Source organism: Sycon ciliatum, chromosome 8 (genome assembly GCF_964019385.1).
Source record: "Sycon ciliatum chromosome 8, ocSycCili1.1, whole genome shotgun sequence".
NCBI classification, from domain to species: Eukaryota; Metazoa; Porifera; class Calcarea; order Leucosolenida; family Sycettidae; genus Sycon; species Sycon ciliatum.
The window spans coordinates 29,916,161-29,928,368 of NC_088650.1; the positions used below are offsets into that span (position 1 = coordinate 29,916,161).

Genomic DNA, 12,208 nt, shown 5'->3' on the forward strand with positions numbered 1-12,208 from the left:
AGTAGTAGTAGTAGTAGTAGTAGTAGTAGTAGTAGTAGTAGTAGTAGTAGTAGTAGTAGTAGTAGTAGTAGTAGTAGTAGTAGTAGTAGTAGTAGTAGTAGTAGTAGTAGTAGTAGTAGTAGTAGTAGTAGTAGTAGTAGTAGTAGTAGTAGTAGTAGTAGTAGTAGTAGTAGTAGTAGTAGTAGTAGTAGTAGTAGTAGTAGTAGTAGTAGTAGTAGTAGTAGTAGTAGTAGTAGTAGTAGTAGTAGTAGTAGTAGTAGTAGTAGTAGTAGTAGTAGTAGTAGTAGTAGTAGTAGTAGTAGTAGTAGTAGTAGTAGTAGTAGTAGTAGTAGTAGTAGTAGTAGTAGTAGTAGTAGTAGTAGTAGTAGTAGTAGTAGTAGTAGTAGTAGTAGTAGTAGTAGTAGTAGTAGTAGTAGTAGTAGTAGTAGTAGTAGTAGTAGTAGTAGTAGTAGTAGTAGTAGTAGTAGTAGTAGTAGTAGTAGTAGTAGTAGTAGTAGTAGTAGTAGTAGTAGTAGTAGTAGTAGTAGTAGTAGTAGTAGTAGTAGTAGTAGTAGTAGTAGTAGTAGTAGTAGTAGTAGTAGTAGTAGTAGTAGTAGTAGTAGTAGTAGTAGTAGTAGTAGTAGTAGTAGTAGTAGTAGTAGTAGTAGTAGTAGTAGTAGTAGTAGTAGTAGTAGTAGTAGTAGTAGTAGTAGTAGTAGTAGTAGTAGTAGTAGTAGTAGTAGTAGTAGTAGTAGTAGTAGTAGTAGTAGTAGTAGTAGTAGTAGTAGTAGTAGTAGTAGTAGTAGTAGTAGTAGTAGTAGTAGTAGTAGTAGTAGTAGTAGTAGTAGTAGTAGTAGTAGTAGTAGTAGTAGTAGTAGTAGTAGTAGTAGTAGTAGTAGTAGTAGTAGTAGTAGTAGTAGTAGTAGTAGTAGTAGTAGTAGTAGTAGTAGTAGTAGTAGTAGTAGTAGTAGTAGTAGTAGTAGTAGTAGTAGTAGTAGTAGTAGTAGTAGTAGTAGTAGTAGTAGTAGTAGTAGTAGTAGTAGTAGTAGTAGTAGTAGTAGTAGTAGTAGTAGTAGTAGTAGTAGTAGTAGTAGTAGTAGTAGTAGTAGTAGTAGTAGTAGTAGTAGTAGTAGTAGTAGTAGTAGTAGTAGTAGTAGTAGTAGTAGTAGTAGTAGTAGTAGTAGTAGTAGTAGTAGTAGTAGTAGTAGTAGTAGTAGTAGTAGTAGTAGTAGTAGTAGTAGTAGTAGTAGTAGTAGTAGTAGTAGTAGTAGTAGTAGTAGTAGTAGTAGTAGTAGTAGTAGTAGTAGTAGTAGTAGTAGTAGTAGTAGTAGTAGTAGTAGTAGTAGTAGTAGTAGTAGTAGTAGTAGTAGTAGTAGTAGTAGTAGTAGTAGTAGTAGTAGTAGTAGTAGTAGTAGTAGTAGTAGTAGTAGTAGTAGTAGTAGTAGTAGTAGTAGTAGTAGTAGTAGTAGTAGTAGTAGTAGTAGTAGTAGTAGTAGTAGTAGTAGTAGTAGTAGTAGTAGTAGTAGTAGTAGTAGTAGTAGTAGTAGTAGTAGTAGTAGTAGTAGTAGTAGTAGTAGTAGTAGTAGTAGTAGTAGTAGTAGTAGTAGTAGTAGTAGTAGTAGTAGTAGTAGTAGTAGTAGTAGTAGTAGTAGTAGTAGTAGTAGTAGTAGTAGTAGTAGTAGTAGTAGTAGTAGTAGTAGTAGTAGTAGTAGTAGTAGTAGTAGTAGTAGTAGTAGTAGTAGTAGTAGTAGTAGTAGTAGTAGTAGTAGTAGTAGTAGTAGTAGTAGTAGTAGTAGTAGTAGTAGTAGTAGTAGTAGTAGTAGTAGTAGTAGTAGTAGTAGTAGTAGTAGTAGTAGTAGTAGTAGTAGTAGTAGTAGTAGTAGTAGTAGTAGTAGTAGTAGTAGTAGTAGTAGTAGTAGTAGTAGTAGTAGTAGTAGTAGTAGTAGTAGTAGTAGTAGTAGTAGTAGTAGTAGTAGTAGTAGTAGTAGTAGTACTATACAATATAAAATATATTAGTAGTATAAATATATATATAATATATTATATATATAGTAGTAGTGATAGTATATATATACTATATATAGTAGTATTGCAGGCCACACTACCACCCGCTCCTCGTCCAGGCAATCCGATGGGATAGACGACATTGTTTTCGCCGGAATGGTTAGCCATGGCAAAGTGGGCACTGCCACCCGTTATGTGGAGTCGAATGCCTCTGGAAGGGTACTTGACCTCTCTGAAGAGGTGGCGCCGGGGCGCCGGGTCCTTGATGTCCTCAAGGAAAAGCACCCCGCTCCAGTGGATGCTCAACCCGATATCCTTCTTCCCGGCGGCCCGGACCCACCTGAGCCGGTACTGTTTGACAAGATCACGCCCGCCATGATTCGTAGACTGGCTTCTCGATTGTCGGGCGCTGCTGGGCCATCGGCCTTGGATTCTGCTGCCTGGAGGCGGATGATGACCAGTTACGATGGCGCATCTGATTCCTTGTGTGGCGTTCTCTCGAGGGCGGCCAAGTGTATCTGCACGGAAACGTTGGACGAGACCTGCCTTCGGCCATTCCTCGCTGCAAGGCTAATACCACTCGACAAGCAACCTGGAGTCCGCCCAATTGCGATTGGCGAGGTGTTTCGGAGAGTCATATGCAAAGCCATCATGAGTGCTATCGAGCGGGATGTCCTCCTGGCTGTCACGCCTTACCAACTGTGCGTTGGCATTCCATCTGCCTGTGAGGTTGCCGTCGGTATTCTCGGCCAAGAGTTTCAGTCCGAGTCATGCGATGGCATTCTTCTTGTGGATGCCTCCAACGCATTTAACGCCATGAACAGGTCGGCTGCTTTGCACAATATCCCACGCATTTGCCCCGCCGCCGGCCGTGCGTTCGTCAACCTCTATCAGTCGGACATCCCTCTGTTTCTGGAGGGTGGCCTGACAGTGTTGTCCAGGGAGGGGACCTGTCAGGGTGACCCCCTGGCAATGGCTTTTTATGCCCTAGCCATGTCCCCGCTGGCGCAGAGGCTGTCTCTTGCCTCTCCGGACTGTCGGCAACTGTGGTTCGCCGATGATGATGCTGCCGCCGCCAAGCTCGCATCCCTCAGAGAGTACTGGAGATGCATATCCAGCGTCGGTCCACGCTACGGGTATTTCCCAAATGCCCAGAAGTCTATCCTCCTCGTCAAGCCCGAGCTCGAGCAAACGGCGAAGGAAGTGTTCCACGGGACAGGAATTGCAATCCGATCGGATGGTGTTCGGTACCTGGGTGGTTACATTGGGTCCAATGAGTTTGTGGCGGGTCGGGTCTCGTCCCAGATCAACACCTGGCTAACGCTGATGAATCGTCTGACGGTGCTCGCCAAAACCCAACCCCAGGCTGCGTACCACGTCGTCTCGACCGCAGTGCAGGCGAAGTGGAGGTTTCTGCAGCGAGTGTGTGAGGTCCCTGCCGACGCCTTTGGTCCATTGGACAATGTGATCGTCCGTTTCTGCGAGGGCATTTTCGGTCGAGACGAGCTGCCGGAGTCCCTCCGTAAGCTGTTGTCGTTGCCTGTCCGCCTCGGTGGTCTAGGCATCCCCGTCCCGTCCGAGGGTGCCGCGAGACAGCTAGAGCTCTCTCGTGCTTCTACTGGCCCGATTGTGGAGTTCCTCGCTGCCGCGGGTGCGGATAATGCGGCATCGGAGGTCGCTCAGAGTCTCAGCCCCGGCACTGGGCTTTGTGCGGGTGATGCTTCGGGGCTTGCTCGGCGGCGGCCTCGGGTGGTGGATGCAATTGCAGCGTCCAGGGCAGTTGCCGGGCGCACACGCGCTCAGTTCCGTGAGTCCCTCGTGGACGCCGTCAGCGAGCTGGGACCGTCTCTAACACCACCTCAGCGACTTCTTCTCGACACCTCAAAGGAGAAGGGCGTTTCGACGTGGGTAACGTCTCCACCCTCGCACGAACACGGCACCATATTGTCGAAGTCGGATTTCCGCGACGGCCTAGCTTTGCGGTATGGTCTGGCGCTGCATGATTTGCCGACGTCGTGTATCTGCCGTGGGAGTCCCGATTTTACGGTGGATCATGCGATGACCTGCCCTGCCGGGGGGTATCCCACGGCTCGTCATAATGAGATCCGGGATTTGCTCTCGGAGCTTCTATCTGTCGTCGTCCCGGACGTTGAACGGGAACCAGTTCTCCTGTCCCTGGACGGCGAGGACGTCAGTGGATCTCATGCCGACCAAGCGAGAGTGGACATCCGAGCTCTTGGGTTTTGGACACGGCAGCAGAGCGCGTTTTTCGATGTAAGGGTGACCCACCCCAAAGCGTCTCTGCGGTCGTGTGCAGAAGTCAAGAGCCAACTAGCCCACAACGAACGGGCCAAGAGGCGGCAGTACGGGGAGCGCATCACACAAGTTGACCGTGGATCATTCACGCCGCTTGTGTTTGGAACGAATGGCCAGGCGGCTGTGGAGTGTGAGGTCTTCCTGAAGACGTTGGCAAGTCGTGTCGCAGAGAAGTGCAGAGACATTAGCTATGCCGTTGCCATCTCAACAATCAGGGCGAAGATCGGCATGTGTCTGCTCAGGTGGCAGATCACGTGTCTCCGGGGATCCCGCACATCCTACCGGCGAAGGGCTGCTGCTCTCCTTGCGGAGATGCGGGCTGCTGCTCGCTTCTGAGCCCTTGGTTTCAGTTAGCTCATGGTATTGTATCTACCTTTTAGTGTTGCCTTGTCCGTGATGTCGGTTGCTGTCAATTAATCTGTCAATGGGAACTTTTTAGTTTCAACAGTACTGTGATGTGTTGCTGGAGTAGTTTGCATTACAGGCAGTGTCCTGTCTTTTTGTATCGCTGGAGTAGTTTGCATTACCGGAAGTGTCCTGTCTTTTTCTTATAATTTAGGTGCGATTTAGCGCTTTTGGGTTATTTCTTTGTTTTTCTATTCTGTTTTTTAACAAAAAACTTTGCGGTTATTTCTTTGTGTTTCTTCTTTTGCGCCGAATATTATTTCTTGAGTTTATGTTACCGGTGTTCTTTTCTTTCTTTCCATCATCATTTTATGTGGTCAATAAAAACACGCTTCCTAGTAGTAGTAGTAGTAGTAGTAGTAGTAGTAGTAGTAGTAGTAGTAGTAGTAGTAGTAGTAGTAGTAGTAGTAGTAGTAGTAGTAGTAGTAGTAGTAGTAGTAGTAGTAGTAGTAGTAGTAGTAGTAGTAGTAGTAGTAGTAGTAGTAGTAGTAGTAGTAGTAGTAGTAGTAGTAGTAGTAGTAGTAGTAGTAGTAGTAGTAGTAGTAGTAGTAGTAGTAGTAGTAGTAGTACTGGAGTTGCGCTGGTGGAGGACGGTTGGTGATTTGGGAGCTCTGGCTGATGAGGAAGCTTGGACGGTTTTCTGAAGGATTGTTCATGGTACGTTGCTTTTTATTCTTCGCTGTGTTGAGTTGTGTTGTGTTCTGCGCTTCAGTCCCTATTGATTTCACGTTTCTCACCTGTTTGCTGGTGCTGTCCAGCGTTTTCACCTTTGGTTGCATTCAGTGTGTGCCCTGCAGCATTCTCCTGTGGGGTTTGGGTTTTCATTGTCTCACCTTCTTGGTGGGTTTCGTTGGCATTAGCACTGTTATTAGCACTGTTATTCCTGCGCTTATTTTGGTAGGTTATTGCCTCACGGTCCTAGTGGCCTGTGTTAGTTATTCTCCTAGGTTTATGACGTACCATTATATATCACGCTATATAGCACGCCATTGCAATATTCTGCTATTCTCTTGCTGCCTAGCTGGCTGTCTAATTGGCGCTACTTTGCGGTATTCTCTTGTTGCCGAATCTTCAATCTTAGCATTTTCACCTGCATCGTATGCATCGTCCGCACTTCCAGCTGCCTCATGCCAGAGAGCGATGCCTAAATGTTGCGCCTGCAGTGCTCTTGGAACCTGCCAGGCTTGTGTTTGTGTGAAGAACAACAGAAAATGTACTAACTGTGTGCCAAGTGCAAAATCAAAGTGCAGGAATCTCTCCACCACAGTATGTCATTCAGTCTCCTCCAGCCAGCCAGTCACTCAGCCGGGCATCTCACCGACGCCAGTAGGTGATGTGCAGCTGCCATTGAGTTGCCCTCCATTACAGGGGACTGCGGCAGGGACAACGTCAGGAGGCAGTTCGCTGGATGGATCCTACAACAGCGATGTCAATTTGTTGGCAGCATTGGACCAGTCCCAGCCAGCATCATCGGATAACCCACCGCAAGGGCACGGATCAGTCGTTACATCTCAAGCCCAGGATGCGGAATCACCGCCCACGACAAACACACCGCCGGTTGAGGATGTAACCTCTGAAGTTATTCGCGAGATTAACACCGCGTACGAAGTCGTCATGAAGTGGAGGCGGAACCTTTTCATGATCCCATTTGGCTCGGCAGGGCAGAAGTTCACTGAATTGTTGGCGCAGTATATTCAGAACTTTGCGGATGGCTCTCCACTTCGGTGCATAGCGTGGAAGGCAGTCTGCGTCGCTTCTCACGTACTGTTGCAGAAGACGCACAACTCCAAGATCATGGCGGATCAGTCAACTCATCTTCTTCGGCGGTTAGAGCTCTGGAAGGACAACAAGATCGTGGATCTGGTGGCGGAGGGTGCTTGCATTCAGAATCATTTACCGCCGATGCACACGTCTTGTTCCAATGAGGCGTCCGACAAGAGTGATGTTGTGTTCTCTAATCTAGTGTTTGGCGGGAAAATCCATTCAGCAATTCGGTATCTATCTCCAGAGTCAGCCGATGGTGTCTTGCATTTAGATGACCCGGTGGACGAATCTTCCACAAGAACAGTTAGAGATGTGTTGGTATCAAAGCACCCCACACCCGTTGACCCTCCGGAATCCATCTTACTGGAGGGCGATGCAGCAATAGTCAACCCTATATTATTCCAGAGGATAACGCCGGAGTTAATTCGCAAGATGTCTCGACAGATGAAGGGTTCTTCTGGCCCATCCGGTGTTGATGCTGATGGGTGGTGTAGAATGCTCACCAGTTACAAAGCTGCATCTGATCACCTCTGTCGAGCATTGGCGCTCGCAGCGCAGTGCTTGTGTACAGAGGCAATACCGGCTTCCGATGTGAGTGCATTTACCGCATCTAGGCTCATCCCGTTGGCCAAGAAGCCGTCTGGTGTTCGCCCTATTGCGGTCGGCGAAGTGTTCCGTCGTCTGATCGGTCGGGCAGTAATGTCTGTGATCAAGCCCGACGTTCTACGTGCTGTCGCCCCCTTGCAGCTCTGTGTGGGTGTGCCGTCTGCCTGCGAAGCTGCTGTACACGCTATGCGCAAGATTTTCAACCGTGATGATACAGAGGCGATTCTCTTCGTGGATGCAACAAATGCATTTAACTCCCTGAACCGCACTGCAGCACTTCACAATATTCCAAGGATCTGTCCAGCTCTGGGAAAAATATTTCAGAATACTTACTCGGATAAGACTAGACTGTTTGTGGCTGGTGGCGGCGAGGTTCTCTCCCAAGAAGGAACTTGTCAGGGCGATCCCCTGGCCATGGCCTATTATGCTGTAGCAACTGTACCGCTAGTGCAGAGGTTGCAGGAGGCAAACCCCGATGTCGACCAGGAGTGGTATGCCGACGACGACGCAGCGGGCGGTGATATTAGCTCCCTCGCCAGCTACTGGAAAGATGTGAACATTATCGGACCCGAGTATGGATACAATCCCAATCCCACCAAGACAACTCTCCTGGTGAAGCCTCAGTACCTGGACCGGGCTGAGGAAGTGTTCCAGGGGACGGGAGTCTGCGTCACGGCGGCGGGTCATCAATATCTTGGTGGGATCATTGGCGATGAAGATTATTGCCATCGTGTCGGAGACAGGTACGTCAGCAACTGGCGACGGGAGCTGATGAATCTCACTGCAATGGCCGAAATGCAACCCCAGGCCGCCTACACTGTGCTAACAAAGGGCTTATCGTCCAAATGGTCCTATCATTTGAGAGCCTCATCGATAAACTCTGTCACCCTGGCCCCTCTAGATGAGGCATTGGATGATCATTTTCTTCCTGCCCTTTTGGGCCAGGGAATGGCAGCTGACAGCTCGCTGAGAAAGCTTCTGTCCCTCCCGACAAGATTCGGGGGCCTGGCTATCCCGATGGTAGCAAAGTCTGCAGAGGCAGACCATCAAGCATCACTTGCCATCACGGCGTCAATGGTGAACCTGATCGACGCCCACCGTAACGTGAGCGTCCGAGACTCTCCAGCCATCAGTCCGGACCAAAACACGCAGAGCATCGTGGCCATCGCAGAGGGCATGGCCAATCCTGTTCAAGAAGCCGTTGGCGAGGCACGAGGCATCGCCCGACAAAAGCGCCATGAAAAAATCGGTGGATGCCGGCAGATGCAGACGGAGCTGGCTGAGGGGCTTTCACCTGTCCAGCGGCAGCTGCTCGCAGTAGCGGATGAGAAAGGCGTCTCAACATGGTTAACAGCACAGCCGTCTTGGACAAACCGCACCGTGCTGAAAAAGTCGGATTTTAGAGATGCGCTATGCATACGATATGGTCTCCCACTGGACGGTGTAAGTGATCATTGTGTCTGTGGGAAGTCCATGACCACCCACCACGCCCTCACGTGCCCGACCGGCGGCTATCCGTCGGCTCGCCATAACGAGCTTCGGGACCTCCTGGCGGGAGTGCTGCAGGAGGTACTGCCCGATGTGGAGGTTGAGCCACATCTGCTCCCGCTACACGGTGAGGACATCTCTGCCGTCTCCGCGAATCGTCAGCCAGAGGCACGCCTGGACATACGGGCTAGGGGTTTCTGGTCGCGGCAGCAGGACGCCTATTTTGATGTAAGGGTCACTGACCTTGGGCCGTCCTTGCTGTCTCGTCCGGAAATCCTTAGCCACCTGAGAACACATGAGAGAATGAAGAAGGCGGCGTATGGTGCCAGAGTCAACCAGGTGGAGAGGGCATCATTCACCCCACTGGTGTTTTCGACCTCGGGTGTGGCGGGCAAGGAAACTTCTATATTCCTGAAGTCGCTAGCTGCTCTCGTTGTAGACAAAAACAAAGACTTGGTATATTCTGCTGTGATGGGTGAGTTACGCACCCGAGTTTCATTTTGCCTGCTGCGATGGGCAGTCACGTGCTTCAGGGGCTGCAGGGCCTCTTACATTCGCCGCAGGGTCGGGAGCCCCTTTGCAGCTTATTGCCGCCGGCTCTGCTGACACGGCCAGAGCTCTGACCGTTCGCCTTTGCATGCCCGTAGGCATTGTTATTAGGTGATGATTTCGTGTGAAGCTTTTGAGTTCAAAGTTTTATATTTCAATTGAGTGTTCTATTTTATTCCGAAATTGGGTTGTCTTTTTGCTTTGACTCTTACTTCATGGTGTTGTGAATAAAACCGTTCTCAAGTAGTAGTAGTAGTAGTAGTAGTAGTAGTAGTAGTAGTAGTAGTAGTAGTAGTAGTAGTAGTAGTAGTAGTAGTAGTAGTAGTAGTAGTAGTAGTAGTAGTAGTAGTAGTAGTAGTAGTAGTAGTAGTAGTAGTAGTAGTAGTAGTAGTAGTAGTAGTAGTAGTAGTAGTAGTAGTAGTAGTAGTAGTAGTAGTAGTAGTAGTAGTAGTAGTAGTAGTAGTAGTAGTAGTAGTAGTAGTAGTAGTAGTAGTAGTAGTAGTAGTAGTAGTAGTAGTAGTAGTAGTAGTAGTAGTAGTAGTAGTAGTAGTAGTAGTAGTAGTAGTAGTAGTAGTAGTAGTAGTAGTAGTAGTAGTAGTAGTAGTAGTAGTAGTAGTAGTAGTAGTAGTAGTAGTAGTAGTAGTAGTAGTAGTAGTAGTAGTAGTAGTAGTAGTAGTAGTAGTAGTAGTAGTAGTAGTAGTAGTAGTAGTAGTAGTAGTAGTAGTAGTAGTAGTAGTAGTAGTAGTAGTAGTAGTAGTAGTAGTAGTAGTAGTAGTAGTAGTAGTAGTAGTAGTAGTAGTAGTAGTAGTAGTAGTAGTAGTAGTAGTAGTAGTAGTAGTAGTAGTAGTAGTAGTAGTAGTAGTAGTAGTAGTAGTAGTAGTAGTAGTAGTAGTAGTAGTAGTAGTAGTAGTAGTAGTAGTAGTAGTAGTAGTAGTAGTAGTAGTAGTAGTAGTAGTAGTAGTAGTAGTAGTAGTAGTAGTAGTAGTAGTAGTAGTAGTAGTAGTAGTAGTAGTATTCTTTTATTTTCCATCGGAAGCCTCAACAGTGATGAACACAACTCTTAAGAGGGCCGATAACAGAGTAGAGGGGTGTGGGGTGAGAAAAATAATAATAATAATAAGAGATATTTAAACTAAACTAAACTGATACTTGTACACATACATGTACACATACATGTACATGACATTGTAATGATGTGCTACTGGACATGTATAACATGGAGTTCCTGCAATTGTGTTGCATTGTAGATCTTTTTTTAGTTTTTTATTGAAAACCACAAACCTTCAGACATGTGAATGTGCACATGATATACAGTGTACATAAGCATGTATCGAGAAAGCAGCACAGAAACGGCAGTGGTCACGGGTGAGGCCTGGGCAGCTCGTCCGACCGTGGGTCTCGGAGTCAACACTGGGCAGACGCACCGGTGAGGGGGGGGGGGGGGTGGTAGCTTAGGAGATAAGGGCAGGCGCGTGCTCGGCGATGGGCACGGGGGGCACGTGCACCCCCCAAAATTTTTCAATCTGGGTAATTGCAATTGTAATGTATGCAAATATGCTCTAAAATTCAAGAATGGTTGCAAACAAATTGCAGAAAATTGCCGGGGGGGGGGGGGGCTCCCCTCGGCTCCCGTGCACCCCCCTAGTTGGGGGGCCGAGCACGCCCCTGAAGGGATTGAGCCAGCGCAATCATAGTATGTAATGCATATGCAGAAGTAATCTACTTTATACTTGGCGATTATTTTCCATTCACACCATAATTATGGTACTGTTAGGTACCTCCTCCCGTACCTTTTCTAGCTCGCCTGCATGCACTTACGTACTCACCTTTTGTCTCCTTTTGTTCCGTTGGCCTGGGTAGCTACTTGCGCGCCCATATTTGCCATAGCTACCCAGGCCCTTTATCTTGCCGTTCAGACTTGATCTCTCTCTCTCTCTCTCTCTTTTCTCACTCGTCAATAATCACCATGTAGTCGTTTCGTTCGTCTTGGTCTCTTGTCTCGTCGTCTATAATAAATGTCGTTCCCAACCTACCTGTTCCCGTTGTAATGTCTGGATATGTCGTCAGTCGTGCTGTTTCGAACTCAACAGTACAAAAACCCAAAGACGTTAAAAAGTCTGATTACAATTTAAATCAATGGATGTTGCTGTAGAGATAAATGTACAATCATGTACTTGTTCTTCGCTGATTCCATGTCGTCAGTTCTGCCGGTAGACCATGGTAGACGTGTGAGACTAGTCATGTCCTGAGCACTATTTCTACGATTCGCTGCATGCGTGACATTGTGATGTTTTGCCTCGCGGATCATCTACCAATGGAATGTGGAAACGACGTGCAGCGAACGTTCGCCGCCGGTCGAATGCATGGACCAGGAGTTTACACTCGTCAAAAAGAAGTTTCCACCGCCAATCTAGCTACGATTGCGGCTATTCAACCGGCCTTGTTTATCAGTATCAAGATGTAATTACAATCAGTGCTAGCTGTAGTGCCGCTCTTACCATTGTTTAGACAGTGTGACGGATGGTACTTCGGTCGTAGAGCTCTCTCCTCTTCTCGTGACCTATCCTTGTTCACCACCCTACGTCACTGGCCGGGAGCGCTGCGGCCCACGCAGGAAGGAGCCCAATGCCGCGACAATGTTGTCCTTCCGTAGCGTATAGCGTATTGGCTGTACGTCCTTGCGCAAACCCCCCTCCCCGACCGTCGACAATCCACTTGGTAATCTGCTGCTTCAAGTCAGTTGGAGGTTGAAGATGTGACCGACTCTGTTGGGCTGAGTGAGCTGATTCCTACAGCTTCAGTCTAAGGGGTCCGCCAGCTCTGGTGCCCTGCAGAATGAAGCAGGTGGTTCAGTTCGCAATCTTGCACTGCCACAAACGCCCAAGGAAAACATTCGAGTAGGGAGCCGCAAATGCTATGCAACATAGTTCAGTTTTCCTGGCTTCTTTTCACCATGACTTGTGTGGATCTAGTCTGTCCATTCGTCGTCCGTGCCCTGTGCTTTGCCGCGCCGCGATTTGAACGCAAAGTATAATGCAGACCCTTGTATAGCTAGACCCAGTACGTGCGCGGGGGGTCTCCTTCTCTTTCAAGTCTT

General features: G+C 47.8%; 1 protein-coding gene across 1 annotated transcript in view; it reads right to left on the bottom strand.

Annotated features, from left to right (window-relative positions):
• Nucleotides 1-12,208, bottom strand: part of LOC135822655 (uncharacterized) — a 42,741-nt gene extending 30,533 nt beyond the window's left edge. Inside the window, exon 1 of the mRNA XM_065335466.1 lies at nt 11,610-12,208. Within this exon, the coding sequence (XP_065191538.1) occupies nt 11,610-11,612 (3 nt within the window). The 5' untranslated portion in view covers nt 11,613-12,208. The remainder of the gene's footprint in view (nt 1-11,609) is intronic.